At 47.6% G+C, this 25,034-nt stretch overlaps 5 protein-coding genes across 5 annotated transcripts; 3 read left to right on the top strand and 2 right to left on the bottom strand.

Moving 5' to 3' along the window:
* Positions 1-188: 188 nt before the first annotated feature.
* Bathy02g01420 (cadmium-translocating P-type ATPase) lies at positions 189-3,770 on the bottom strand (the record flags this gene model as incomplete). The annotated part of the gene is made up of 1 exon (XM_007514922.1): positions 189-3,770. One exon carries the CDS (start codon positions 3,768-3,770, stop codon positions 189-191), a length of 3,582 nt encoding a protein of 1,193 aa, XP_007514984.1.
* A 381-nt stretch (positions 3,771-4,151) lies between these two features.
* Bathy02g01410 (unknown protein) lies at positions 4,152-4,412 on the top strand (the record flags this gene model as incomplete). Its single annotated transcript, XM_007514603.1, has 1 exon — positions 4,152-4,412. The coding sequence occupies one exon, from the start codon at positions 4,152-4,154 to the stop codon at positions 4,410-4,412; it is 261 nt and encodes an 86-aa protein (XP_007514665.1).
* Positions 4,413-4,472: 60 nt separating this feature from the next.
* On the top strand, positions 4,473-5,459 carry Bathy02g01400 (predicted protein; the record flags this gene model as incomplete). Its single annotated transcript, XM_007514788.1, has 1 exon — positions 4,473-5,459. One exon carries the CDS (start codon positions 4,473-4,475, stop codon positions 5,457-5,459), a length of 987 nt encoding a protein of 328 aa, XP_007514850.1.
* A 138-nt stretch (positions 5,460-5,597) lies between these two features.
* Positions 5,598-6,764, bottom strand: Bathy02g01390 (predicted protein; the record flags this gene model as incomplete). Its single annotated transcript, XM_007514826.1, has 1 exon — positions 5,598-6,764. The coding sequence occupies one exon, from the start codon at positions 6,762-6,764 to the stop codon at positions 5,598-5,600; it is 1,167 nt and encodes a 388-aa protein (XP_007514888.1).
* Positions 6,765-7,271: 507 nt separating this feature from the next.
* Positions 7,272-25,004, top strand: Bathy02g01380 (predicted protein; the record flags this gene model as incomplete). Its single annotated transcript, XM_007514757.1, has 1 exon — positions 7,272-25,004. The coding sequence occupies one exon, from the start codon at positions 7,272-7,274 to the stop codon at positions 25,002-25,004; it is 17,733 nt and encodes a 5,910-aa protein (XP_007514819.1).
* Between the last annotated feature and the right edge of the window lie 30 nt (positions 25,005-25,034).

Below are 25,034 nucleotides of genomic sequence, written 5' to 3'. Positions count from 1 at the left end.
CGGAAAATCTTCTCTGAAAAGACACAAATACATCCAAAAATTGGCGCAAAACCACGAGCGAGAAGACAACTTTGAGCGAGGAAAAGCGAAGCTTTGATGCGGGCGTATCCTCACACGCGAGAGTATAGCAGGAGGAGGAAGAGGAAAAGGAGTATTACGGTGGTACCTTAATAATAATATAAATAGTATTACAACCAATTCAAGGAAAAGACGGAACTCAAAACGAACGCGGCGCCTAACGCGAAAGCGACGGAACTGGCGGCTAATCCGATGTATTTCACCATTTGCGGATTTTCTTTTTCGAGCAACGTCGTCCCGGCGCCGAGGAAGGCGGTGTACCCACCCATAGCGACGATGGTGCCGAAGAAGAAGGATCCGAGGAAGGAGTAGGCTTCGAGTTTTGGGAGGGTGAGCGCCGGGAGGAGGAGAAAGAGGGAGTCTGGTTGGAGACCGTGGATGGTGCCGGTGATGTAGGTCCAGGAGATGCGGGAGGCTTCCGAGGAGGCGCCGAGGCGGAGCGGGGAGAGCCGGTGTTCGTGAGACTGTTCGACTTCGTCGTAGCTTTCGCCGCCGTCGTCGCTAGAGCCGTGAGAATGGGAGTGGGAGTGGGAGTGTCCGCCGTGGGAGTGGATGTGCGAGTGACCGTGGCCACCGCCGACTTGTTCCCAGAATCCTAAGCACCCGATGAAGATGAGCGTTAAACCGACGATGGCTTGGCCCCACTGGCCGATGATTTCCGTGTTCCACGGGATTCTGTTTCGCAAAAGCATGAACAGAAGACCGAAGATTATTTGACCGGTGTTGTGACCGAATCCCCAAAGCGCACCGAGGAGCGCATTTTTCGCTCGAGACGGACCGACGGATAACGGCGTCAACGCGGCTAAGTGGTCCGCGCCAGTGAGCGTGTGTAAACCGCCGGCGAACAAGCCGGCCCAGGCAGATTTCAAAACCGGATGGAAGAAGGAATGGAACGCCACGGAAGATTCCGCGACGGCAGCGGTAACAGCTTCAGAGATGAGCGTTTGTAACATCACGCCTTGCGGTTTGAACACCGTGCCTAACGCACCAAAGATGCCCACCAACGTCAAAGTGACGATTAAGAACTTCACGCGCTTGGAAAGGCGCATGGAATTCCGGGGTCCAAACGTCGCCAGCAAACGGGTCGAGTTCACGGCTACTAACAACGTCGCGCCTTCGTGAACACACACGGCTAACCAAAGCGGGAACGCGCCGAACAAAGCTGGCAAGGCGGATCCGAGAATAGAGCAAATCGCCAAGAAAATATTTTGCTGTAAAATATTTCGCGTCATGCGCCCGAGCGCAAAGAGCTCTGGAACCGCTGAAATCACCGACATGGATCCACCACTCATCACCGTGTCTTTGCTTTGAAGTTGCCCTTGTCCAGTTTGAAGTAACAAGACGTCCGCGGCAGAAGACGCCGCATCTGAAGGCGTCGAGCACACGGCGATGCCAACATCCGCCGCCGCCAATGCCGGCGCGTCGTTAATACCGTCACCAATCATAGCGACGCTTACTACTTTGCCATTTTCTTCTTTTTTGCCATCTTCTCTCGCAGATTCTACGTGAGCTAACTTTTTATCCGGAGTCAATTGCGAAAATACCGCGGCTGGTTCGATGCCAACTTGTTCGGCAATCGCCAACGCTGACGCAGTCGCGTCGCCCGTGAGCATGCGCACGGTCTGTCCTCGTTTCCGAAGGGTATCGACTGCATCCTTCGCTTCAGCGCGCGGTGCGTCGGAGTATCGAAAGACCGTAGCATCGGGCGAAGAAGACGAGCACAGAACCGCGATTGCTTCGCCGGCGCTTCTGTGTTCCTCCGTTGCTCGCGCGACTACTTTTTCTTCTTCGCTCGAGTTGTTCCCACGGCGGCACTCTAAAGCCCACGACGCGGTTCCAAATCTGAAGACTTCGCCGTTAATTTCACCTTCAACACCTTTACCGTGCTCAACTTTGTAGTTTTTCACGTCCAAAGAGCTACGACTCGCGCTGCTGTTGTCGCCGTTACCGATATAATTGACGGTGGCTTTAGCAATCGGATGCACCGAACCTCGTTCCAACGCTTTCGCAACGCGCACGCTCTCCTCGTCGCTTCTTTTAAACGCTAAGCTCGCGATGCTCTCTTCGCTTAATTCCACGGTTTTTATTTCCACGATGGACATTTCACCCAACGTCAAAGTGCCAGTTTTGTCTAAACACACGAGATTGACGTTTGCGAGCGCGTCCAGAGTTCGCCCGCCTCTGATGAGGATACCTCTTCTGGCCATCGCGCCAATCGCCGCGACGTACACTAACGGAGACATGAGCAGCGCGCACGGAGCCGCCGCAGATAAGAACGCAAACGAGCGGTACATTGCTCCTCCTCGACCTAAAAAGGGAACTCCGAACACGAGAGGCGCCGTCACCATCGTCGCAAAGGTTATAAACAAAATAATCCTAGAGTACTTATCGCCAACGTCATCAATTAATCGACTCACTCGCGGTTTGCGTTGTTGCGCTCTTTCGGTGAGCTTTGCAATTCTCGCCGGTGTGCTATTTTCGGAAGACTGCGAAGATTTAAGGATCAATACCCCGTCAATGTTCATCGCGCCGGCTGGAATTTCGTCGCCGATTCTGCGTCGCACGGGCAAAGCTTCGCCCGTAATGTGTTGAATAGACACTCTCGCTGAACCGTGAACGACGATGCCGTCTAAAGGAACTTGCGTCCCCGCTTTAACGTAACAATAGCTCCCGACGGGCACTTCCGAAGCGCGCATTTTCCGCTGCGATCCTTCGATGGGGTCTCCAGTCGCGCCGTCGATGTCGACAACATTCGCAAACGGTGGCACCGTTTTCCACAACGCTTTTAAATCGCCTCGCGCATGTTGCGTCAATCTATCTTCCACGTAGTGCGCGGATGCAAACAACACGAGCAAGAGCGCGCCTTCAAAGGCGCACCCGAGTAAAACGGTACCAAACACCGCCAGCGTCGTGAGTACGTGCACGTTAATGTTACCTCTCGCGACTTCATACAAGACGTCCACAAATTCCGGTGTTCCAGCGAATAGATACACCAACGCCGTCGCCGACGTGGAAAGCCACGCCGCGGTAGCGCCGGGGACAATCGACGCGACGTTGAGCATGGCACAAATCGACGTCGAGACGTGGCAAAATCCAGCCACGAGCAACAAGCACCACGACAACACCGTCAAACTCCCTCGTCCTCGCAAATATCCAGCCGCGGCGTTCAACTTTGACTTTGTTAAAACCACGTCTACTACGACTTCTACTTTATTCCTCGCTCTATTTACGTCTTCATCCACGGCTAAAGCACCGCCGTGCGAGTGGTTGCAACATCCCCCGCCTCCTACTCTGTTCTTTCTATCCTCCTCTGGGTCGCAATTTTCGTCCTCCTCGAACTCCGAACTCGAGTGATCCCTACTGATCGTCGTCCCGTTGGTTTTCTCCGCCGCGATATCTAAGGAGGATAAAGAGGCACTTTTCTCCTTCCCATCCAACATCCCGGCTTGTTGCAAAAAGTCGCTCTCGTCGTTCGAGATGTCGTAGGACACTCCCGCGCCGTCGTGGCCACTCGCGCTGCTGCTGCCACTCACGTTTCCGCTCGTGCCTTCAAAACCTCCCCCTCCTCCTCCTTTCCCGTCCAATCGGTTCGAGTTCCTGGGGACAATTTTCGTCCGTTTTTGTCCCCAACGGGAGTCTTCTCTCGATGATGAGAGCGACGATGACATCCACTCTGAGGACGCTTCTCCCATCGTTCCGTGGACGTGCGCATCGCCAAAGCGCGACGATGTCGCGCTTTTGTTTCGACGACTTTGACGATTTCGACGACCGTCAGAAGAAGATGATGATGATGACGATGACGACGAAGCCGTCGCCGCCAAATGATTCGATTTTGCGCGCGATGTGTTTCTCCTCTTCTCGATTCTCGCTCTCGTGAGCGTCGTCCACCTTACACTCGATTTGGAGGATACCGACAGAGAAGAAGACGCGTTTTGCATCATCCTTCTCGTCGTCGCGAGCGCGTCGCTCCTCGAGGTTGCCCCGGAAGAGGAAGACAACGACAAAGGAGCGAACATATCTTTTATGTGGGGAAACGCCCCCACAAAAAAGGGTCTGCATTCACAGCAAACAACATGCACGCGTCGGTCGCGGCACTCATGGGCAGACGAGCGGTCCGAGAATCCTTCACTTCGCTCACGACGAAACTGAGCAAGAAATCTGGCTATTACAAAGGGAAACGAAGCGTCTCCCCCGGGTGGCACGAGAAGAAAGTCGGCGGAGGAGGCAAAGGGAGATTCGTTTTGCTCGATTGGAAGAAACCGACGTACGTGATTCCGGAAGGATTGAATGAGTTTACGCTGAAAGCGTACGTCGCGAAAGGCGTGACGAAGTGATTAAGCAGAGAGAGGTGAATGATTTTGTCGTCGTCGTCTTTAAGTTCTTCGACGTCGTCGATGGTGTTGTCGTCCAGGAAGTGTGCCTTCGTGGCATCACAGTCGATTGGAAAACCCAACGATGGATGGTCAAAGAACAACAGTCTCTTCTTCTCCAAAACGCGAGAGATAGTGGCCAAACGGAAAGCGTCGTCGAAGCAGCAAAGGAAAGTACAGCTGAGAGAGGAAACGCGAGCGATGCAACTGAAAAGAGAAGAGAGAGAGAGGAAAGAGAAGGAGGAAATGGAACGGCGTCCAGAACCGCCGATTGGAGCGGCGGAAAGTTTGAGAGAGGCGAACGAAAGAATCGAAGAGGCGGACGCGAAGTTTCAATCCGCGGTGGATTCAACCAGAGAGATTAAAAAGATGAAGAGAGAGAGCGCGGAGTGGGATCCGCAAATCGGGTATGGTAAGTTTCGTGAGGTTTCCGAACAGGTGAAGGAAATGAACGGACTCAGGGTGCGAACGTACGAGACGAGATTGGAACGCGCTGTTTTTTTGATCGAACTCGCCAAAGGCTTGGGGAATGCAAGTAACAGTAGTAGTAACAGCAGTAGTAGTAGTAGCAGCAGTAGTAGTAGAAGTAGTACCACAGGGGGCGGTGACGACGAGGATAGTGATTATGTTGGGGGTATTAACGATGATGCAGTAGTTGCAAACGATGTCGGAGCGGTCGGTAAAACCTTAGACGCTTTTGATTGGGTGTATGGAAAAGAATTCGTGGACGAATCAAACGCGAGAACTGTGGAGTTTATGCTTCGAGCGTCGCAGAAGAAGTCGCAAAACGACGGCTTGAAGCCGGAGATTTCGTTTGAAATATTAAACGTCGCTGTAGCGGCCGAAGCTTTGGGATGCATCAATAACAAAGACAACGTCATTCAGAAACACGTGAAACGCGTACAGAAAGGAATCGACGGAGGACTGATTTCTCCAAACGACGACGCGGCCAATGCGTTGCTAGAAAAGATTGATGCTTTTCTCCAAGAACAAGAGCGACAAAAGCAATAAACCAAGTAATAATATCTAGCGAAACGTAGATAGAAAGTACAGTAGACAAAACCAGTTTATATATATGTAATTATGAGGTATATTCCAAATGTTACACTGTGTGTTTGTGTGTGTGTGTGTGTGTTCGTATTATAATTTTTAATATCTTGGGGGAAGGAACGTGCCAGCCGATCCATCGTTCGACGACGATGCTTCCTCAGCCGCTACAGTTGCCCCTAACGCCCACATATTTTGCTCTACTGACCAATTTCCTCCCTCTCCACTCGACGACGAACTACTCGATGCTTTTTGAATTCCATTCTCGTACACGTTGTGTTGTTCGTTGCCTCCTCTTTCTTGCAATACCCCGGCATCTTTCAACGCCTGCGTCTTTCTCCACGCCATCTCTTGACTGGACGCTAAATTCTTCGCAGCTAACCCGTAGTCATTCACCCCATCTCCGTTCGTATCGTTCGGATTCGCATCAATCCCATACGCGTCCTTCGCCTTATTCGGCAACGAAAATTCCGCCACCCGTCTTCGAATCGCGTGCAACGCCATCTCGCTTCTCAAAACTCTCTTCTCCAATCGCCTATTCTCCGCGCTCAGCGTCAACACCTCTTTCTCCAACGAAAAATCATCGACCATCAACTGCACTCGCTCCTTTTCCATCTCCGTGATTTTCCTCTCCAACTTCCTCGCGTACCTTCGACTCGGGAAGCCGAGAATGATATGCGCCACCGCCGTCCCGGTCGCCGCCGGTTTCACGAACGCTCGCGTCTGCGGACTCAAACCTAACCACGCCTCCCTCAACGGTCCAGTCACTGGTTTCGCGATTTCCACCGCGCGGTCCCAAGTCGGGCCGACAAAATCCACCGCCACTTCCATCTGCGGTTTAAACTGCTTGTTAAAGTCCGTTAACGCTTTGGAGAGCGAATTTGAACTCCCTTCCAAGGTTTTCGCGGACCAGGAGGACGCCGCGGTGGACCAACCGGAAAGTTTTTCTTTCCACCCGCCCCCAGCGCCACCCCCAGAAGCGATTTCCTTTCCAGAAGACGACGACGAAACGGAAGAAGAAGAGTTTGCGTTTGAATTCGAATTCGTCGGTTTATTGCCGTTGTTCGGATGCCTCGAGGAATTCGAATCCGATTTGATGACTTCTCTCCGAGTCTCGTTGTTGCTCTTCCCTCCTCCGCGCTTGCCGTTAAAGTTCGCGCTCCTCCCTCTAAAACTGTTGTTGTTCCGCCGGTTGTGGTGGTGAAATGGAAATTGGTTGTTCGAGGAGTTAAACCCAACACCGCCTATCGGATTCGGTGGTGGTAACATTTTCTTTTGTTCTTCCCGAGAGACGAAACGCGTTCAAGCAACTCTGGAGTAGTATTATGTGTGGCCGTATGAACTCCCCACCGAATAACTCTCGTAATATATCGATCCTTGAACGACGCGTTTCTCGTGTCGATGGTTTTCGAACACTCAGAGAAATCAAAGAACGGCGTGTGTTATTAGCACGACTCGTCGTTAAAGCGCTCGATAGATATTTATATAAGGAGCAACACGCAAGAACGCAAGAAAATTTCAAACCAAATCAATGCCAAAAAAGAGCCAAAAAGAACGAACACTGCAAAGAAGAGATTGATTGTCTACAGAAGGAATTAGACAGTTAGAGGGAAAAAGCTTGTCGACCCTCTCTCTCTCTCTCTCTCGACATAAATATTCCTCAACTCGTTTCTCTCGATATACATTCATATTAATACACGCATCATCTATATATTTATACACATACCGGTAGATAGTATTTAGTAGTACCACGACGCAAAACGACAACGCGTGAGTATGGTGTTAGAAGGCCAAATCGCGAAAGCGTTGAACCGCGCGCTCGGCGACCGCTTGCACGGTTTAGACAAGTCGAATTTGAAACTGTCTTTACTGAATGGAGAAGTCACGCTGAAAAACGTGCGAGTGAAATCAACCGCTTTGAAAGGGATATCGTCGATTAACTCGAACGTGAAAGTGAAAGCGGGATACGTCGGGGAGTTGAAGATTAAGATTCCGTGGAGAGAGTTAGGGAGGAAACCAGTGGAGGTTATATTTGATCGGTTGCACGTGTTGTGCGAATTTCGAGGAGAAGGTGATGGTGATGACTCCGAGGACGACGAGAGCGGACAAAAGGAAATGTCCGAAAACGAACGAAATAAGATGAAACGAGCGTTAGAGGAGAAGAAAGAGAAGAAGAGGAAGCAGGTGAACGCGAAGAAACGGAGAATTGCGGAGAGTTTGGAACGGAGTTGGTTGAGAGGAGATCCGACGCCGGGCGCGGAGGAGTTGAGACAAAAGTTTTGGGGCGATATCACGAAAGAAGAGAAAGAAGAGGAAGAAGAGGAAGAGGACGATGATGACGACGATGACAACGACGACGTCTCGTCTGTTTCATCTTTTGATGAGAGCGAGGACGACGTGGAAGGAGAAGAAGAATCCGCGAACGCTTCGAAACGACGACTGTTCTCTTCGCCGGATACCAGACGACGCGAGGAAATGTTCGCGACGCCAGAATATCAACCTCCGTTGCAAACTCCAGAAAATGATACCGATGTGATGTCATCTACTAGGAAGAGAAAGGAAGGTAATCGAGGTAGTACTCGGAAAAAAAGCAAGAGTAAGAAGAAGAAACCGGTCGGTTTCGGAGCGCTCTTGGACGTTGTTCTCGCAAACGCCGTAGTCACTGTGAAAAATATACACTTTCGCTTCGAAGGAGAAGGAGACGAGAATATGCCGAAATTTGCCGTCGGAGCTTCGCTTGAAAGCATCGCTTTAGAAACGACTAATGTTCTCGGTGATTCGAGAGCATTTATCGTCGATGCGTTTAAGGAAACGCTGCGTAAAAAACTCGAAATTAACAACGCCGTGGTGTATTGCGATTTGAACTCTGTGCATCTTCTCGAGAAAGTCAAGAACCGAGATTTGAAACCGCACGAAGACCCGATCCGATTTTGCAAGATTATGGAAGCGTGCGCAAAGTCAAAGAATCGAAATCGTATCATCGAGCCATTCGTAGTAACTGCAAGGTACGAACGAGCTGGTATGGAAGCCATCGAATCCGGGACGGCTTCTGCATTGCACGGGTTAACTCTGAATATTCCAAAAACCAGCGCGAATGTTTCTGCTGGTGCCGCAAGTTTGGCATATTGGGCGACGCAAATATTGAAAAAAAGCGTGCACGATAGACGGTTTGAACACTTACGACCGGGCGTTCCAGTCTTCGATGGATCAGAAAAAGTAGAAGAGAAATCACCCGCGGGAACAAAAACGAGGAGAACGAATAAAAACGCTCAATCTTGGTGGCAATATGCGTGCGAAGCGGTCAAAGAGGAAACTCGAGAACGGAGAGAACGACTCGGATTGGGCTTTAGCCTCGACTCGAAAGCTCTTAAAACTCTGCACGAACAAAGGAAAGCATATGTTAAAGTTTACATAGACGAGATTCTCCAAAAGTCTGCGCCGCCACCGCCGTCTTCGAAGCAAAACGTCAACTGGCCGATGAAGAAACCTTTTGGAAAGATACGTAAACTCGATGAGCTTGAAAGTGAGATTCCAAACGCTCGCATGATTGCTTTTTTTAGACAGCTCGCACACGTAGAGTGGAGGAAAAATGGAGGCTGCGAACGCGCGTTTCGCCGCGAAGCTGCCCGACGCGGCGGCGGGCCAATACCTATGAAGATTGTGAAGGGTGTTGCTGGCGTCGCGGGTAAAGGTTTACTTGTGGGAGTAAAAGTTATCAAGAATGTAGGGTTTAAACCTCTCGGCGCCGCGAAACGGTTCATTACGAACATCGGGAAGAACCAGCAGGAGAGAGATGAATTGGATGCGATCAAAAAGCGCGAAATCGAAGAAGCTCGAATTCGCGCAGAAGAAGACGAAGAGAATCTGAAGAGACAAATCAGGCAAATTCGAAAGAAGAACGCTGCGACGCCGGTCAAACATCTCTTCGCAACACCGAGTCGTCCGCCGAGAAACGCTCCGAGCGAGTTCGATAATCGCGATGCTGCTATTTCAGACGATGAGTCGCAAATCGACTGGGATGAAGTTGGAGACACTTTTGATATTAAAGAGAGACAAGAATATGCAGAGATCCAGAAGCGCGAGATGCAAAGTGTTGAGAAGAAGAGTAAGATTCCAATGTTTGCTACGTGCATCGCTTTTGAAGAAATTTCGATGAAAATTCTCGACGCTTCTTCGAACGAGCGCAATGACCACGACGATGCTTTCTCGGATAGCTTAGCACCGTCTTCGTCTACTTCTTTTTCGTCTTTTGCTGAAATACCAATCAAAGAATCTGAATTGTTCAGCGTGTCGATCAATAATTTCGTGATAGGAGCAAAAATGATGGGGATATCTTTCGTGAAAGATGCGATAGACGTTCGGTCGACTATAGATACTATTCGTTTCTCTGCGCCGGAGGGCGATTTACTGGCGCTCGGTGAAGATGAAACAGATTATTATTCATCGTATTCGACTCATGGCATGGGTATGTCGCTCCCAATAATGCTCGCTAAATTATTTAACGCAGATTTGAACGATGCAGAAGATACTATCTCGAATGGTCGCCCAAGATGCTTTAGCGGGAGTCCTGTATCTAAAGCTGTATCTTTCGCGGCTTCGAAAAAACGCAAGATAACGAACAAAAATACCGAGCTATCCATCTCGCTGGAAACCGATAGTGCGACTATTGCTGGTTCTTCACTCGCCACCAAGAAATGCGACTTAAATACAGAAGTAGAAAAGGCAGTTGGTTACTGTGCTCTGATCTTATCACCTATGTTCATCACAATTCTTCGCGGACCAATTGACCGCATTGTCGACGTTTTCACGAGGCGCATGAAGGGTAGTTGTATGCAATCTCGTTTCAATACTTCTGCGCAAATCACTCCTGAACTGGACGTCATTCCACGCGGATCTATCGAAGCGGGTTCTGGAGTTTCATCCTCTGGTGATTTGAGCTTACCAAAGATTGGATTAGCAGTATTCGTCGGAAAAGTTCATCTGGCGGTTCCATCCCAGCGTAAAAATAGGAGGAAGAAAGGAACAACCCTAATTGCAAGGTTTGGTCCTCTTACAGCGCGAACACTTAAAAGCGCCCAGAATGCACACGTTCAGGAACAAGATGCGAATGCGCGCAGTAGTTGGCGAAAGAGAACGATTGAAGGTAAGCTTTTGGACTGTTCTATTGGGTTTGCGGACAATTTTGCATGGACCTGTAACCAGTCGTGGCAGCTTCTCAGTGAAGCTGGAGAAAGTAATAGAGTCGAGACTCCTCTATTATCTCGCGTTCAGTGTACAATCCTCGCATCACATTACGTGTTATCTCCTCGAGAGGCGTTGAAGTATTCCCCGGTCGTCGTTGACGTCAATCTGCCATCTATTCAATTATCTGTGTCGCCAGAACGAATAAACATGGCCTTGCGCGTGGCCACACAGTTCACGGAATCGGCCAAGAAAGTTGCAGATGAGGCAAAGAGAATCAAAGAACAGAAGAAACAACGCAACGACATCGCGTCTTCGCAATCTGATAAAATCTTAAAGAGTGGCGACGACGACGACGAGAAGAAAATTACCTTTTCTTCGAGTTTACCTTCTTCTTTTTCGTCAGGGCGCAAGGATACCGATGATATTTTCGCTCGAGATATTGATGTTTTCAACTGCGAACGACTCGTGCCGGCTGATTTGTTTGGAGAATTACCATACTGGGAGTCGTGCGATGTCTTTGTTCGAGAGGGAACGTTGTCTGTCGTTGATAAACCAGCAGGTTCCGTTCATCACTTAGAACCGAGAGTCCTAAAATTGGCCGGAACGCGAGGAGCCGGAAACCCGTTGACGCGCACTCAAGAAAAAGTTGAAGTTTGTGTTCTCTCGATCGACGAAAAAAGGAAAACAATAAAAGTAAAATTACATGTATCAACCGATAGCGACGAGATTCTCAGGAAGATGAACGACAAAGACGATGCAAACAGAGAATACTCGGAATATGACCGTACTTTAATCGTTGGCGACGCTTTACTGGATCGTTCCATCGAGTCAAACTTTGAAAGGATGTGCGAACATCCAAATGGTTTTGTCTTCAGATTTTGGTCGAAAGATATCTGCGACGTTATAAAAAGTAGATTGAACATGGAAGCGAGGTTATTGCCGTTCCATGAAGAAGTCAGGCGAGTTCTAAAAGTTGACGAGCATAAAACGAAGAAAGCTTCCGTTACGTTCTCGATGGGTTTGTTTGGATTTCACCTAGCTGCTCCTTTGAGACATCACAATCATGAGACTGATTTATACGTCAATGACATGTCGAAAAGTTATTTTATTGATCAGCTGGCTGATGATGAAAAGATTAAGTACGTCGTTGACTGCTTCCAAGAGCGACCGTTGGCGAATGTCAAAATTACTGGACTAACGCTGAGTTGTGAAGCCACAAAAGGTAGCGTGACATTGGGCGCCGGTCTCCGAAGAGTTGCAATTAAGGACTGCTGGACTATCGAAGGCATTGGCAAGGATCATGATGCGGTATTCATAGAAAAACCTCTAAGAGATGAACTTTCAACCAAGTATCTCAGGTACAAAACTGATGCTATGAAGAAGTCCTGCGTCGGTTTCAGCCTCGAGGCGTTTTTACCTTCGCATCCTGAATATGGAACACAGGCTGCTGATTTACGAATGGCTGTCAGTTCAATCGAAACACACATTGCTAGAGAACCAATTGCGGCGTTCACCAGCTTCCGGTTCCTTTTTAAAAGCCCTGTGTCATTTGGAAAGGGGTGGCCCTCGAGATATGACGACTCCGTCTTTGCACCTTCCCGTGAAGAATGGGAAAGTATGAGACAAAAGCTGCAAAAAGTGAAGATCATGGATGCGAGTAAACTCGCACACAAGATTAAGCTCAATTTCACATTTCATGGTGATTCGTTGGTCGCTAAACTTTACGACTATCCGAAGAAATCGGTATTGGCTGCTGATACTCGACGACAACCAATATTAGAGGCGACGGTGTCTAATTTCCATTCTCGTCTGTATATTCGCGCTAAACCAGTTGGTAAGCAAGGATGGGGCGGAGGCAAACAAGGCACGAAAGATTTGGAAATTTCGTGCGATAATTTGACGCTATCTGACCCCACATTACCTGTTGGTCACGCTAATCGCGATCTGATCGCGAAGGACAACGCTGCAAGCGACTTCTTGACATTTTTCTTGGAGGAGGAGAAATCAGCGCGTAAGAAAATTCGTAACATTCCGTTTCTGTGGATACGCCGTCAAACATGGCTGCCTCATGAGCATGAGGATGACATCGATATTGAACTCGAGGCAAAAGTTGCTCCTCTTCGAGTGCTTGCAAATCAAAATTGCATCATTAACATTGCAAATTGCTTGTTGCCAATTTTCAAGACTTTATCGCCGCCACACTTTCTACCAAACTTGCCACCATTCGTTTTCCCGCGTCCTGGCTTCGTGACGAAGAAAGTTAAGATTACGGCTAATGTAATGGGTTCTCGCGTGGTTTTACCGGGTAGTGTTCGAGATGAGATTGCGCCATCGCTTTCTCTCTGCGTCGGTGTTGTTGATAAAAATGCGAGCGAGTCGTTCAAAGGAATTGATGTCTCTACATCATTCACGATTGATGCAAATCGAGCGCATTGGGCCAAGTTTGACATCTTTATACACGGATTATCGGTTGCGTGTAAAGGGGATTCGACGCTCAAAGCAAAGAAGAACCGTTCATCTGCATTACTTCGTGCCTCTGGTCCACACATCAAAAGGTCCGACGCCCCGGTGGCTTTAAAAGCAACGTGCTGGAATCGATTAGATGCTCGAAGACAATTATCAAACGCTCCGAGCGTGGATATAAATGTTCAGTTGCCGGCAAATGATGTTCTCACAGTTGAGATTTCGGCTTCTGATGTGGAAACTTTGAATTCAGTTATCAAAGGATACACGCAGACATCGACGATGACCTATACGCAATCCCCATTTGCTTACTGCTATCTGACTCCAGCTAAGTATCCATTGGCACCGCCTCTACCGAAGAAGGATTTTTTGATACATCAGTGTTTCCAGGCGCGAATTGACCACATTCAACTTGGCATCTTTGCCGGGAAGGGAAGAGCCTCACAGGTTGTTGAGGCTGGAATTCGAGGCATTTCGTTTGCAAACGTGTCAAATCCACGAAATGAATTACGAAGTGAATTGGCAGTTGGAATAGAGGGTTTATACGCGAGAGATTGCAGATTTAAGGGCTATAAGATTGATCTGATACGAGCAGGGTTTTGTGATGAAGCTGTTGTGAACACGCAAGACAAGAACTCTTCGAATGAAGTAAAAGCCTCTGCGGAAGGCGTTGAGGAACTTCAAATCGTTGAAGAGCAGGAAGATGAGTATTTACAGTCTATGTTCTTGAGCCTGGAACAAGTCACAACAAACGATATATCTGAGGTCAGCTGTCAGTGTGGTCGCGTAGCAGTGATAGCATCCGTGGATTCCTTACTGGAAGCTGCGCGAATCTTTCAGCCAAAACTCGGCGCTGGCGAAAATATACTCCCACAAGATATATTGTTTACGGAAGAAAGGAAAGTGTTCAAATTAAGAGAAAATATGACATTAAGTCGCACCAGGAGAGTCTTAGCGGATTTTCCAACTTCTAGTAGTGGTGCGCAGGAATATGTTCTGGATGGTTGCGAACAAACCATTAATCTTGATTATTCCGATACAATTTACTTGGAACACAATCTGTCGAAAAAAGATAAAACGAAGAAAGAGGGCGACAGTGGGAAAAACTCTAAATCTGGCGATCGAGCTGTGCATTTAGCTGAAAGAGAGCTTCAATTCGCGCCTCGCATCATAATTGGTCCGAATCATAGACTAGTAATTAAAAATTGTCGCATCGTGTGTCCCGACAAGGAAACGTTTGACTTGTGTATTCGCATGGCGTCAGGAGGTTCATATTTCGTTGATCCTGAATCAGTTCAGTTCTTAAGTCGTCAAGAGATGATGCTCGAGAAAAAGAAAATAGTTCGCAGACAACGTACTCTCGGAAATGGGGATGGGGATTCATTTTCAGAGCAAGGCGTCGAAGAATTCCGCGATTCTCGTTTAACTGAAATAGAGATGAAGTACTTGATGAATTCCTGGCGTGGAAGGGTTAAAACCGTCGTTGCAGTGCTCCGAGAATTACGTAATAAGCCGGGTTACTCCATCTCTGCAAACAAACGCATCGAAGGAGCTAGGGCAGTGATTGGGCTCAAAGGAAAGGATAAACTAGGCGATGCTCTTTTAGAAGTGCAGAAAGAAGCTATTTTAAAAGTCGTTGATAAACAGAGAAAGAAATCTGCTTTGAAATGCGTTCTGAAGTTGCACTCGATCGATGTGGCAGTTTTCCCTTCCCGCGACCCAGATGAAGGGTTGTGCGCATCTTTCAGCGTGCACTCAAAAATTAACATTATTGGGAGCAGCGTAGAAAGCTCGTTTGAACTTGAGCACATGTGTGTCTCGTTCCCGGACAGTGCGAGGTTGAATCCATTAGTTGAACCTTGCAAAATCACGGCAACATTAGACAGTGATGAGTGCTATAATGAGACTGAGGGGAGCGACAACTCGCTTGAACCTTCCGCGCCAAGAAGAGAAACATCCATTGATGTCATGATATCGCCCATCGGGGTCGAGGTTTCCCCAGCCGCAGCAGGTCGAGTGATTCGACTGGCGCAACGCGTTTCTTCCATCGTAGCAACGCAGCCGTTGTTACCATGTAATCATTTTGCACTTGTCTATTCGTCATTCGAGGGTTCGGGATACGATGCCGACTTTGGAGCGTCGGCAGCTGATTTCTTCAGTACTGGTGAATTAATCCCACAAGAGAATGCTCTAGCTGTTGCAGCGACGGGCGCAAGGAGCACATCATTTTCCTTCTGGCGTCCGCGGCCAGTTATGGGATACTGCTCACTGGGAGATGTTCCTAACTTTGGCCCCGATTCGCCTACACGATCGGCAACATCTATTCGCGACTCGATGACCTACTGTTCACCGCCAAGTGGATTCAAGCGTATAAATCCGTCCAAAAAGTCTGATGCATCTTCTCGCTCTAATTTGGTGCTCTGGCAACCGGTTCCTAGAAAAGGTTACAGGGCGCTTGGTTTAATTGCGGCTTATGAAGAAGACGGAGAGCCAGATCCAAGCTGCGTGCGTTGCGTCAGAGAAAGTTTGCTGTGTGAATCTACGGGATCACTTTCAAGATTGTTTTCCATGTCTGACGAAGAGAGTAATAAACCTGATGACCGCAGGAGTGAAGTACATAATGCGCAGCGTCGTGGTCAGAGTAAAGTTTTGAATGTAGATGATGATAAATCTGTGCATAAGCGCGATATTTGGGGTAACTCAAGGAGTGGCAATCTGGTCCACGTTTGGGCTGTGGACTCCCCGACTGGGATACACATGGTGAGTTCAGCAGGCAAATCATCAGCATCGAACGCACTGATAGACCCACCTATATCTTTTGTTGATATTCGCACGCCACTCGGGCTCGCTATTGAAACCTTGGAGAACATTCAAGCCCGAAAACTTGAAAACAAACGCCGTCGCCGTCTCTTAAAGAAAGAAATTGCCCACGATAACGCAATAACTCTAGAAGATGAAGATTACGAAGGCAACATCGCGGATATCAAACTATGCGTAGTTACAGCGGTAGAATTTGAAAAGGTGTGGAACGCTGGGGAGATGTTGACAGGGTTCAGACCGCTGCCTCCGCCTGGTTTTGCATCGCTTGGAGATGTTGTAGTCGATGGCGTGGCGCATCCATCCATGACGCGTTGTGTGGAGGACCTCGAATATGTTTGTGTGAAACCAATTGATTTCGAACTGGTTTTCCAGAGTTCGAAAAAGCAGCTTCAAGCTGCCTTTTGGCGACCAGTTTCTCCATCAGAAGATTACGTCAGTTGCGGATTAGTGAGTACTTCATCAGCTAATGTAAAACCATCTCTGGATTCGGTCCGGTGTCTGAGTAGAACCCATTGCGGAGCGGTAGCACCTATGGATGTCACGTTATTAACGAAAGAATCTTCACTTCTTATCATTCATGGTGGTAAGTCTAGTACAAGCGAAATGTGCATGTGGCGTGTACCTGGTGGTTTTGGTACTTTCTGTATATCCAAAGCCGACATGCCGAATGATATTTACAAAGGTCCCACGCTTTTTGTACTACCGTCGATCTCATCTTTAGATTTTTCCGACGAAGGATCCAGGATTACTTCTTTTGCGTACGAAAAACCAAAGCCAATTGTCAAGATTTCGGCGTCGGTAGGTCTCGTAACCGTAACCGTTGCTGCGCCGCAGAGGATTGTCGCGAATGATGCAGATGCAAAGGAGGATACACCGATGGACGTCGGAGACGATTCTTCGTACAGAGAGAGCGCTGGTATTATGCATCAAAATGTTCCAGTGTTTGCATTATCACTCATGAGAACCGAAATCGTGACTAACGTTGTAGTCGGCGACGTTGCTTCCGTTGGTATTGATGCATCGTTAGGCGCTGCGCACTTAAATTGGCGCAAGTACGCGTGGGAACCACTCGTATCTCCGCAATGGGTATTTGGTGCAAATCTTGTTCCAATCAAACACGGAGAACGTTGCTTCAGTACTGGAAACTATGCTTCGATACAAGCTACAAAATTATGTATTACTTTGACCACAGATTTTGCTCTTGACATGGTTTCAATCGCACTGGAGACGAAGAAAGAAATCATGAGGAAGAGAGATAATTTTGATACGGACGCTGAAGGGGAGATTCAACTCGATCACCAATCGTCCATTGCCTACCCCGATAACGATGGATTTTCTCCAGCTACTTCTCATGTAGTGAGTGAACTCGAAGTAGCGACGAAAGAGCTTTTTCCAGATCGAAGTTCTGCGCTTTCTGAATCTTGGAAAGAGAAGCGGATGTTAATCAAACATGCGCAAAAACGCAGTAAATCCAGGGACTCTGTTCTTCGCTGCTTCTCTAATACGGGCTTGACTACGCACGCAACTTTGTCTTCGGTTAATCAAGAGGTTGAAAATGAAGTCATCCGTATGAAAAACGATACTGGGCGTACGTTATATACAGTGTCTCGAAAGAGTTTGCAACGTGGGAAGGACGAGGATGTTCGAGTCGTTCCTCCACATGGCAACTTTGATGTCAACTTTTGTATAGCGAAAGAAACAAGCCAGGCGAGGCAAAGAGTGGTGGATACGAATACTGCGGACGTCCAAGTTGCCCCCCCTCTAGAATCCCTGACCGCAAAGATGATGGTTGAAATCATTGATGTCGATGATCCCATGGAATCAATGAGAAACGATGTAAACCGTTCCTCTGGTGTTCCGGACACGTACTCGAGGATTTCATGCGTCCTGAAATCAAACTCAAGCATCACTCATCTACGATCTTTGGCCATTTCGAATAAAAATTATTCTTTTAGAAACAAGGTACGCATGCGATTAGCTAACAACGGTGATGAATCGCGCGTATCTCTCCCCTTCAACGCTAAATCGGGCTATATTACTATGGACGTACCTCATCCGGCTTCGAGATCGCGCGATTTTCAGAATTCTAGCCTGAGAGTGGATCTAGAGCGACCGTGTTCAACGCACGATTTTGTAGAGGATGCCAACGCTCGCTTTTCTGCGGAAGGGTTTGTCGCATCGAATCTGGCGCTTTTGGTTGGTGAAGAGAAACCTGTTTGGATTGATCTCCACGATGAAAACGGGATTCCCACGAAGGTTCGTATTTTGCTCCGAGCATCCATATTCCACAATATTAGTGTGAAGGTTCCGATACACATCAATAGGCATGGTCGCATCGACTCAGCGAAGAATGCAGGAGCATGCAACATAATATTCAAACGCATGCTATCGTCATCGTCTGCGTTGAGTGCCTTTAGGGATCACGACGATAGCGACAGTGACAGATCAGATGCAAGTAGCAGCTATGAAGGAACGGTTGCAGAGTTTGACGACGACGAATTTGAAGAATTGAAGAATTTTACTCAAGAAGATAACGTAGACTCACGACGTAATAGAGACCAACATGAACGTTTGATTGAAGACTCGGAAAGTGTATCAGTAACACTAAAGAGTGACAATTTATTGTTTTCTGACAATTACTGCAATATCACAAAAACATACGAGTTCAAGCTTTTGTGGTGGTCGAAAGGCACGGGAGCGAAGTATGAATGTTCGGCGTGGATTCCTGTGGCCAAAATAGACTCTAGTGAAAGAAGTATAGATGGTTCTACTGAAGACGAAAGCATCGTTGAGATTCCATTTGGATGCATAGTTGTTCCTGGATTTAGTGCACCAAATACAGGCGGATATCTTGCACGTATGGTGATCGATGATCACGTTAAGAAGAAAATGCCTCGTGCTGGAGCACCGTTCGCGCATCCTATTGGATACGAACTTCTTTGGAAGGATGAAAAGAAGAGTTCAGTAAGTTTCTGGGCGCCTATTCCTCCAGAAGGTTACGTCGCGTTAGGGCGTGTCGTTACGGCAGATAACGGTAAATCGAAGGAGCAAAAGCAACCCTCGAAAAAGAGCTTTTGTTGCGTGAGAGAAGATTTTGCGCGAGAGTTGAGTACTATTGGTCCTGGCGCGATTTGGAAACCTCAAGGGACTAAGAACACGTACGCTAGCAAAGGCGATTCAAAAGCACAGGTTCCGACCATATATAATGCCGGTTCTGTTGCATCCGGTGGTTGGACCATTCGTCATACCTCGAAACGAGCGCCTTCTGGCGAACCGTTAGAAGTTCAAACAAAAGAAGCTACCAAATTCCAGGCATTGACGAAGAACTTCGAGTTAAATTTTCTTTCAGGACGAATGCGGGTGAAACATACCGATATCTCGCCTAATTTGAAAATATCAAAGCTATCCACGAATGATATTAGCGCATTGAAGAACAAAGAAACCGAGGAGGTTGATCCAGAGGATACACTTATTGCCTTTTCGAAGAATGGGCCGTATGCGGCGATAAAAGCTAGCGGTACAGATTTCTTCGAGCGGAAAGATCAAGACGTTGGAGAAGACAAAGTTACGGTTGATCCGAGGTTGGGTGTATTAATGTCTCAGGCAACTTTTGTAAACGAAACTTCGGAACGTTTTTCACTGACGCTGGTTAAACTAAAGAATAATGCAGGGAATTCCAAAGTCAACGCACGAAAGCCTGGGTTGCGCAGTCCAAAAGATCTTACCTCGGCTTCGGAAGAGAAAAACGATTTGAATGGTTTTTTTGAAGAAGGATATGATCCAAACGACCCGATGTATCGATACGTGTGGGAATCTGAGCGCCATTTTCCACCATTTGGTTGGAAATCGCCGCGTGATATTCTTGACGCATGCTTTACTGCTCGGTATTCGCTCAATATTGACGGTTCAAACTCCACAAATCATTTCCCCGAAGGTGAAAGTTTGTTACTTCCAGAAGGTTACCATTGGATGGGTGATTGGGAAATCGACAGGCCCCCTGGAAACTCCACCGTGAGTAACACGGGTGGATGGGCCTACGATGCTTATTGGGTGACATCGTGGCCACCAAATGAGTTCAAAAATGCAAAAAATTGGAAGCGGAGATTTGCGAGTACGCGACGCAGACGATGGAGACGCAAAATTGCTCCCATTGAAGAATATCATGAGACGAACGTCTTTCCTAGTAGCTCTTTGAGCGAAGGAGGTGCTTCAAGTGCGAGAGAAAGCGGAGAAAAGCGAGATGAGTACAACTCGCAAACGAATATGTTCTTCACTCCGAATATGAACCGCAAAAGAAACACGAATGAACGCCGAGCAACGATGGAGGATACTAAAGCGGGAAAAGGGAGTTCATGGTCTATTGAAGTATCACAAAGTGGTGGAAATGTGTGCTTTCCAGTAGGTTTCGAGAACACGGAGCAATGTGCGATTCGATTTGTACCCGTAAGTACAGAGAAACAAGGAGTTCAAAACGTAACGCATTATGAAAACGATGAAATTTGCTCAGAGAGTATGGAAACGTGTGATATTTTGTGTGAATCGCTCCGCGAACGCTGGGAGTCGGTCATTGCAAGAGACAATAACGATGAACATAGTGAGCCCGACGTGATATGCACAGCTGATAATAAATTCTATCTCGTATATCTTGAGAGACAAAAACGCGGAGACAAGAACAACAAGAGAGCGCTTTCTCGGAATATCCATGTTGTTCTTCGGGTCCCGCTCGTCTTGCGGAACTCGCTCCCTTGCGAGGCAAAGTATGTCGTCTACTGCGACAAGAGGGCTTCCGTTTATGGCATCATGAAGCCAGGAGAAGAAGTATTTATTTCGGAAAGCGTTGATCCGAGGCAGGAAATCAGCTGCGCATACGGTTTGAGAGCGAGTAGTGCTCAAAAGCAAAGCGAACGATGGAATATGAGTGAGCCGATGCCAATTACAGCATTTGCAGATGGAGTCACCCGTGGTTGTGTGGTATTGAAAAATGTAGGCGAAAAGATAGGTGCGCAAGGGCGCAGATTAGAAGCAAAACTACTCGTAACTGCGTCGAAATACTCCGGCGTTTTGAAGAAAGATGGAAAAGTTGTCTCAAGAGACACTGACAATAGACCTGTGTCGAGCATTGCTGACGATGTCGCGAAAAATGTGAAACACGCGATAGGTTACGTCCAAGAGGAATCCTCACCATCAAACATCAGCGCAATGTTCGTCGATATTCGCGCTGATGTAATTGTTCATAACGCTTGTCCTTTCCCGGTATCATTATGCACTGAACCAGAAGATGAAACAAATCTCATACAAATTTCGAAGATCGAAGAGGTGGTGGATACCGCGGTAGGAAAATTCATAGTCAAAAAACCAACCGGCGAGTTATTCGAAGTGAATCCCGGAAATATTAACGTATCTTTGAGAGCGGAACAGAAGCTGAACGTAGATGCTGCCGTACGAGCTACAGTGGGAGTCGTGGATGGAGTGTTAAAGAATATTCAGAAAGCATTTGTTGCTGAAATTTCCAGTCACGTGCATACTTTATTCCTCGCCGAGGACGTAGACGAGCTCGAAAATGTTGATGCAAATAATCGCGTGCATTGTATTGTGCATAGAGGAGTCAAACCAGGTGAAGCTCCATGTTTGGTTACTTTGCGGACGAAATCATACGGTGAAGTCAGAATTAAAATCGTGGCTGAACATTTTCATCCTGTTCTATCGCAAAGTCAGCATTGGTGGTCTTACGAAATGATGAGCCGAACGGTTAGAATATCAGTCGTTCCTGAAATTATTTTGGTCAATATCTCACACATACCGTTAGCCATGCACATAAAGAATGATGACGACCTTAAGGATGAACGGAAAATGCATTACGATAACTCTGCAATGACCATTCCGATTGGAGCGGCGCCGGTGTTACCTGGGTCAAGCTCACCCGAACGTGCACGCTTAATATTTCGTGATGCTTCTGGAACTAGGGACGAAAACACACACTCATATGAATCCTTCTCTGCAGAGATTCGCATGGATCTTTTGCAAGAATCTGGAGAACAACTTCTTGCGGTCCCTCGATCTGTGACAAAAGATGGCGATTCTAAAGTGTCATCGTCACTAATTCGTGTAAGACTGCAAACGGCTCAGATTGCTGGATCCACGCAAATCATCATAGGTTCAGCCGCTAAGAGCGATCGATCTGCAGAGAGTGGCATTAGAATTGAAAATCACACTCGTGTGCGGGCAGATTTCTCAAGAATTTTGCTGAGAGGGGAGTCGAATGTGCAAAAGCGATACAATTTTGCGGATAAACAAACGGCACCCGCGATGGCGTCGACGAAGACACCGAAGAAATTGGGGAATATTACGTCTATGCGCACAAATAACAGCGTTACTAGAACTGCTTCACCGTCGTTATATGATGAATCCAACTTTGGAGAAGGTGTGAGGGTCCCTCCGCGCAGTGCTTCACATTGGCTCGGCCCACGTTTTTTCAATGGTCGCTCGGAGGGACCCACTGGGAAGAGAAGCCAGAAGTCGTCGGATGAATCCTTACTTCCCAAAGTTGGGGAATCTGTTCGGGTCGTGCGACTCTCGTGCAGCAACGATGAAAACGTCGAAGAATCGTATTTTGAACTTCCGGAGCTTGGTGATTTTCGCGACGCCAGTATCGTAAATTCTAGAACATCAGGTGGGGGTTCTTCTTCTGGCGGCGGCGAAGAAGAATTTGGCGCTCTCGGAAGTATCACTTTGGCAGAAGGATTCATATGCGATGATCCGTCTGGAAAGTATGAGATTTGTTACCGATTGTCTTGCATTTTCTTTGACGGTGCTGAAACTGGCGCAGAAGAGTGCATATCTCTTCGATTAACGGAGTTCAAAGTAGAAATAGATCCAGATGTCCAAGATCGGAACAGCGATGGATCGCCACGTTTTGCAAAGCAACCTACTGTTTTAGACAGAGAATCTAGAGATGCTGTTCTTAGTGTAAACGATGCTGATGCCGCCGCGGCAATCATTAAGGGACACTTCATGTCAAGGCTCGCCAATCGTAATAAACGAAAGGGAAAAGGAAGAATGAACGATTTCGAAGCAGATTTGAAGGCTTTCCAGCGCATTCAGAATATCACAAAAACGTCCCGAGAAATTCACATCGGCGCCATCTTTGATGGCATCCAGATATCACTCGTAGATTCACGGCGAGAACTTTGTCTATTCACGGTAAACGGTATTGAAGCCTCGTTTGGGAACCAATGCAATAATGGAAGAGGTCTGTACGCTAAATTTGCCATCGTCTCTGCGCAACTGGATAACATGTTGGAGAACGCGTTGTATCCAGTCACAATGTTCAACGATGCGGCGTCAGGCTGCTTATTCGCGGCTTCATTTTCAATGAGAGAAAGTAGAGATATTAATCGCTTTCCGGAAGTTCGAATGGTGTGGGCACCGAGTGGTTTAAATGTTCTCATTCACGAGCCTTTGTTGTGGGCGTTGAAAGAGTATGTCGAAGAAATCGGTATTGAAAGACTTTTCGCGGAAGACGGCGGAGACGCTTCTGAAATGTCCTCGTCGAAAGATTCTAGGATGAAGAAGGATGGTGGGAAAAAAGTTACGTTCAAAGCCAAGAAGCAAAAGACTGTATCGGCAAATATTGACCATCTCATTTCAGTGGGAACGTTTTCATCGGACGGAATACGAGCCTTCGTAACGCTCACGTCTGCACCGTCATCTCGCCCGAAGAACGCGCCAATGATGATGTGCGCGACGCTCAATCTTTTACGATTAGACCGATTACCTATTGCGATTGCTCCTTTCAATTTACCGACAAATGCAACGCTCAAACTCTCTGATTTGAGGAGGAAAATGAAATCGCACGTTATCAAACAGTTTACGATACAGTCTGGAAGGATTTTGGCGTCTGTTGATAACGCAGGTACCGTATCGGTAGGTTTGCGCAGAGCGCAGGACAAGCTGGCGGAGCTTTCTGGAGATACGTCGAAAAATATTGTCGCTTCTCGAGAAAGGGGTGCGACGACATCAATTTCCGCGGGTGTTAAGAACATTGGTCAAACATATGTCGATGGTACCGTAAACCTCGTCGGTGGTGCATTATCCGGAGTTGCTGGAGTGTTTTACAAACCAGTCCAAGGGTTTCGCCAAGAAGGTTTGCGAGGAGCGGCGCTTGGCGGCATCAAAGGTATTACTGGTCTCGTGACTTCAACGTTAGGAGGTGCGGTCGGTTTAGTCGAAACGGCATTCAGTGGACTTTCTCAAGCTATGTCGGTAGGTGGTATACTTTCGAAATCTACGGGATCTCTGGAAGCTACTCGAGCTCGAAAACCTCTCGCTTTGCGTGGCGATGGCATCGTTCGAACGTACGACGAAGAGCAATCAGCAGGTGCTGATTTGCTGAGAGTTGCCGCAAAAAAGATTGCGTACGTCGAAGAAATACAAGCGAGTAAAGTTGACCAAGATACGATGAAGAAGAAAGGGACGAGAAAGGAGAGGAAGACTATGAAAAATGCAAACAAGAAGACTAAAAAGTCGTTCACCACGGTGACTGCTGTAAACGAGAGAACGCAGTTTACGTTCGGCCGGTTTGAACTTTTTTATCCCCTCGCGCATGTTTCAGATGCCATCGTATGTCTAACCGACACGCACTTGGTTTGGATCGAGCGTTACGAAACAGATCCAACAGCAACCCGCTTTCTCCGATGGCACGAAGTCGCCTCTATTTACATCTCTTCTTCTCTGGACAAAAAGACTGTCTGCGTCCAAGTCGGCGTATGCGATTCTCTCCGCGAAGAAAATAAAGTCACGACGCCCGACTTTGGATTCACCTCTTCCTTGTTAACCGTCGTAAAAGAAGGAGCGAAAAGCAAAAATAAAAGCATAACATTTGTGAACCACAACGATTTTCGTAGCTCAACCGTTTTGTGCCCGTTTCAATCCTCCGAGGATGCGAATCGAATTTTAGCGCAGATGCGTGCGCTGTGGGAACAAGCCGTCACCGATAGAAGACAACGATTTGGCTTTCAAGCCTCGCCGCTTCTTCAGAACTAAAAGTGATACATACATGAATATTTATAAATT

This window comes from Bathycoccus prasinos (assembly GCF_002220235.1).
Source record: "Bathycoccus prasinos genomic : Chromosome_2".
NCBI lineage: Eukaryota > Viridiplantae > Chlorophyta > Mamiellophyceae > Mamiellales > Bathycoccaceae > Bathycoccus > Bathycoccus prasinos.
Note: the sequence above shows the minus strand (reverse complement) of the source record. Positions and strands in the feature narration are given on the sequence as shown.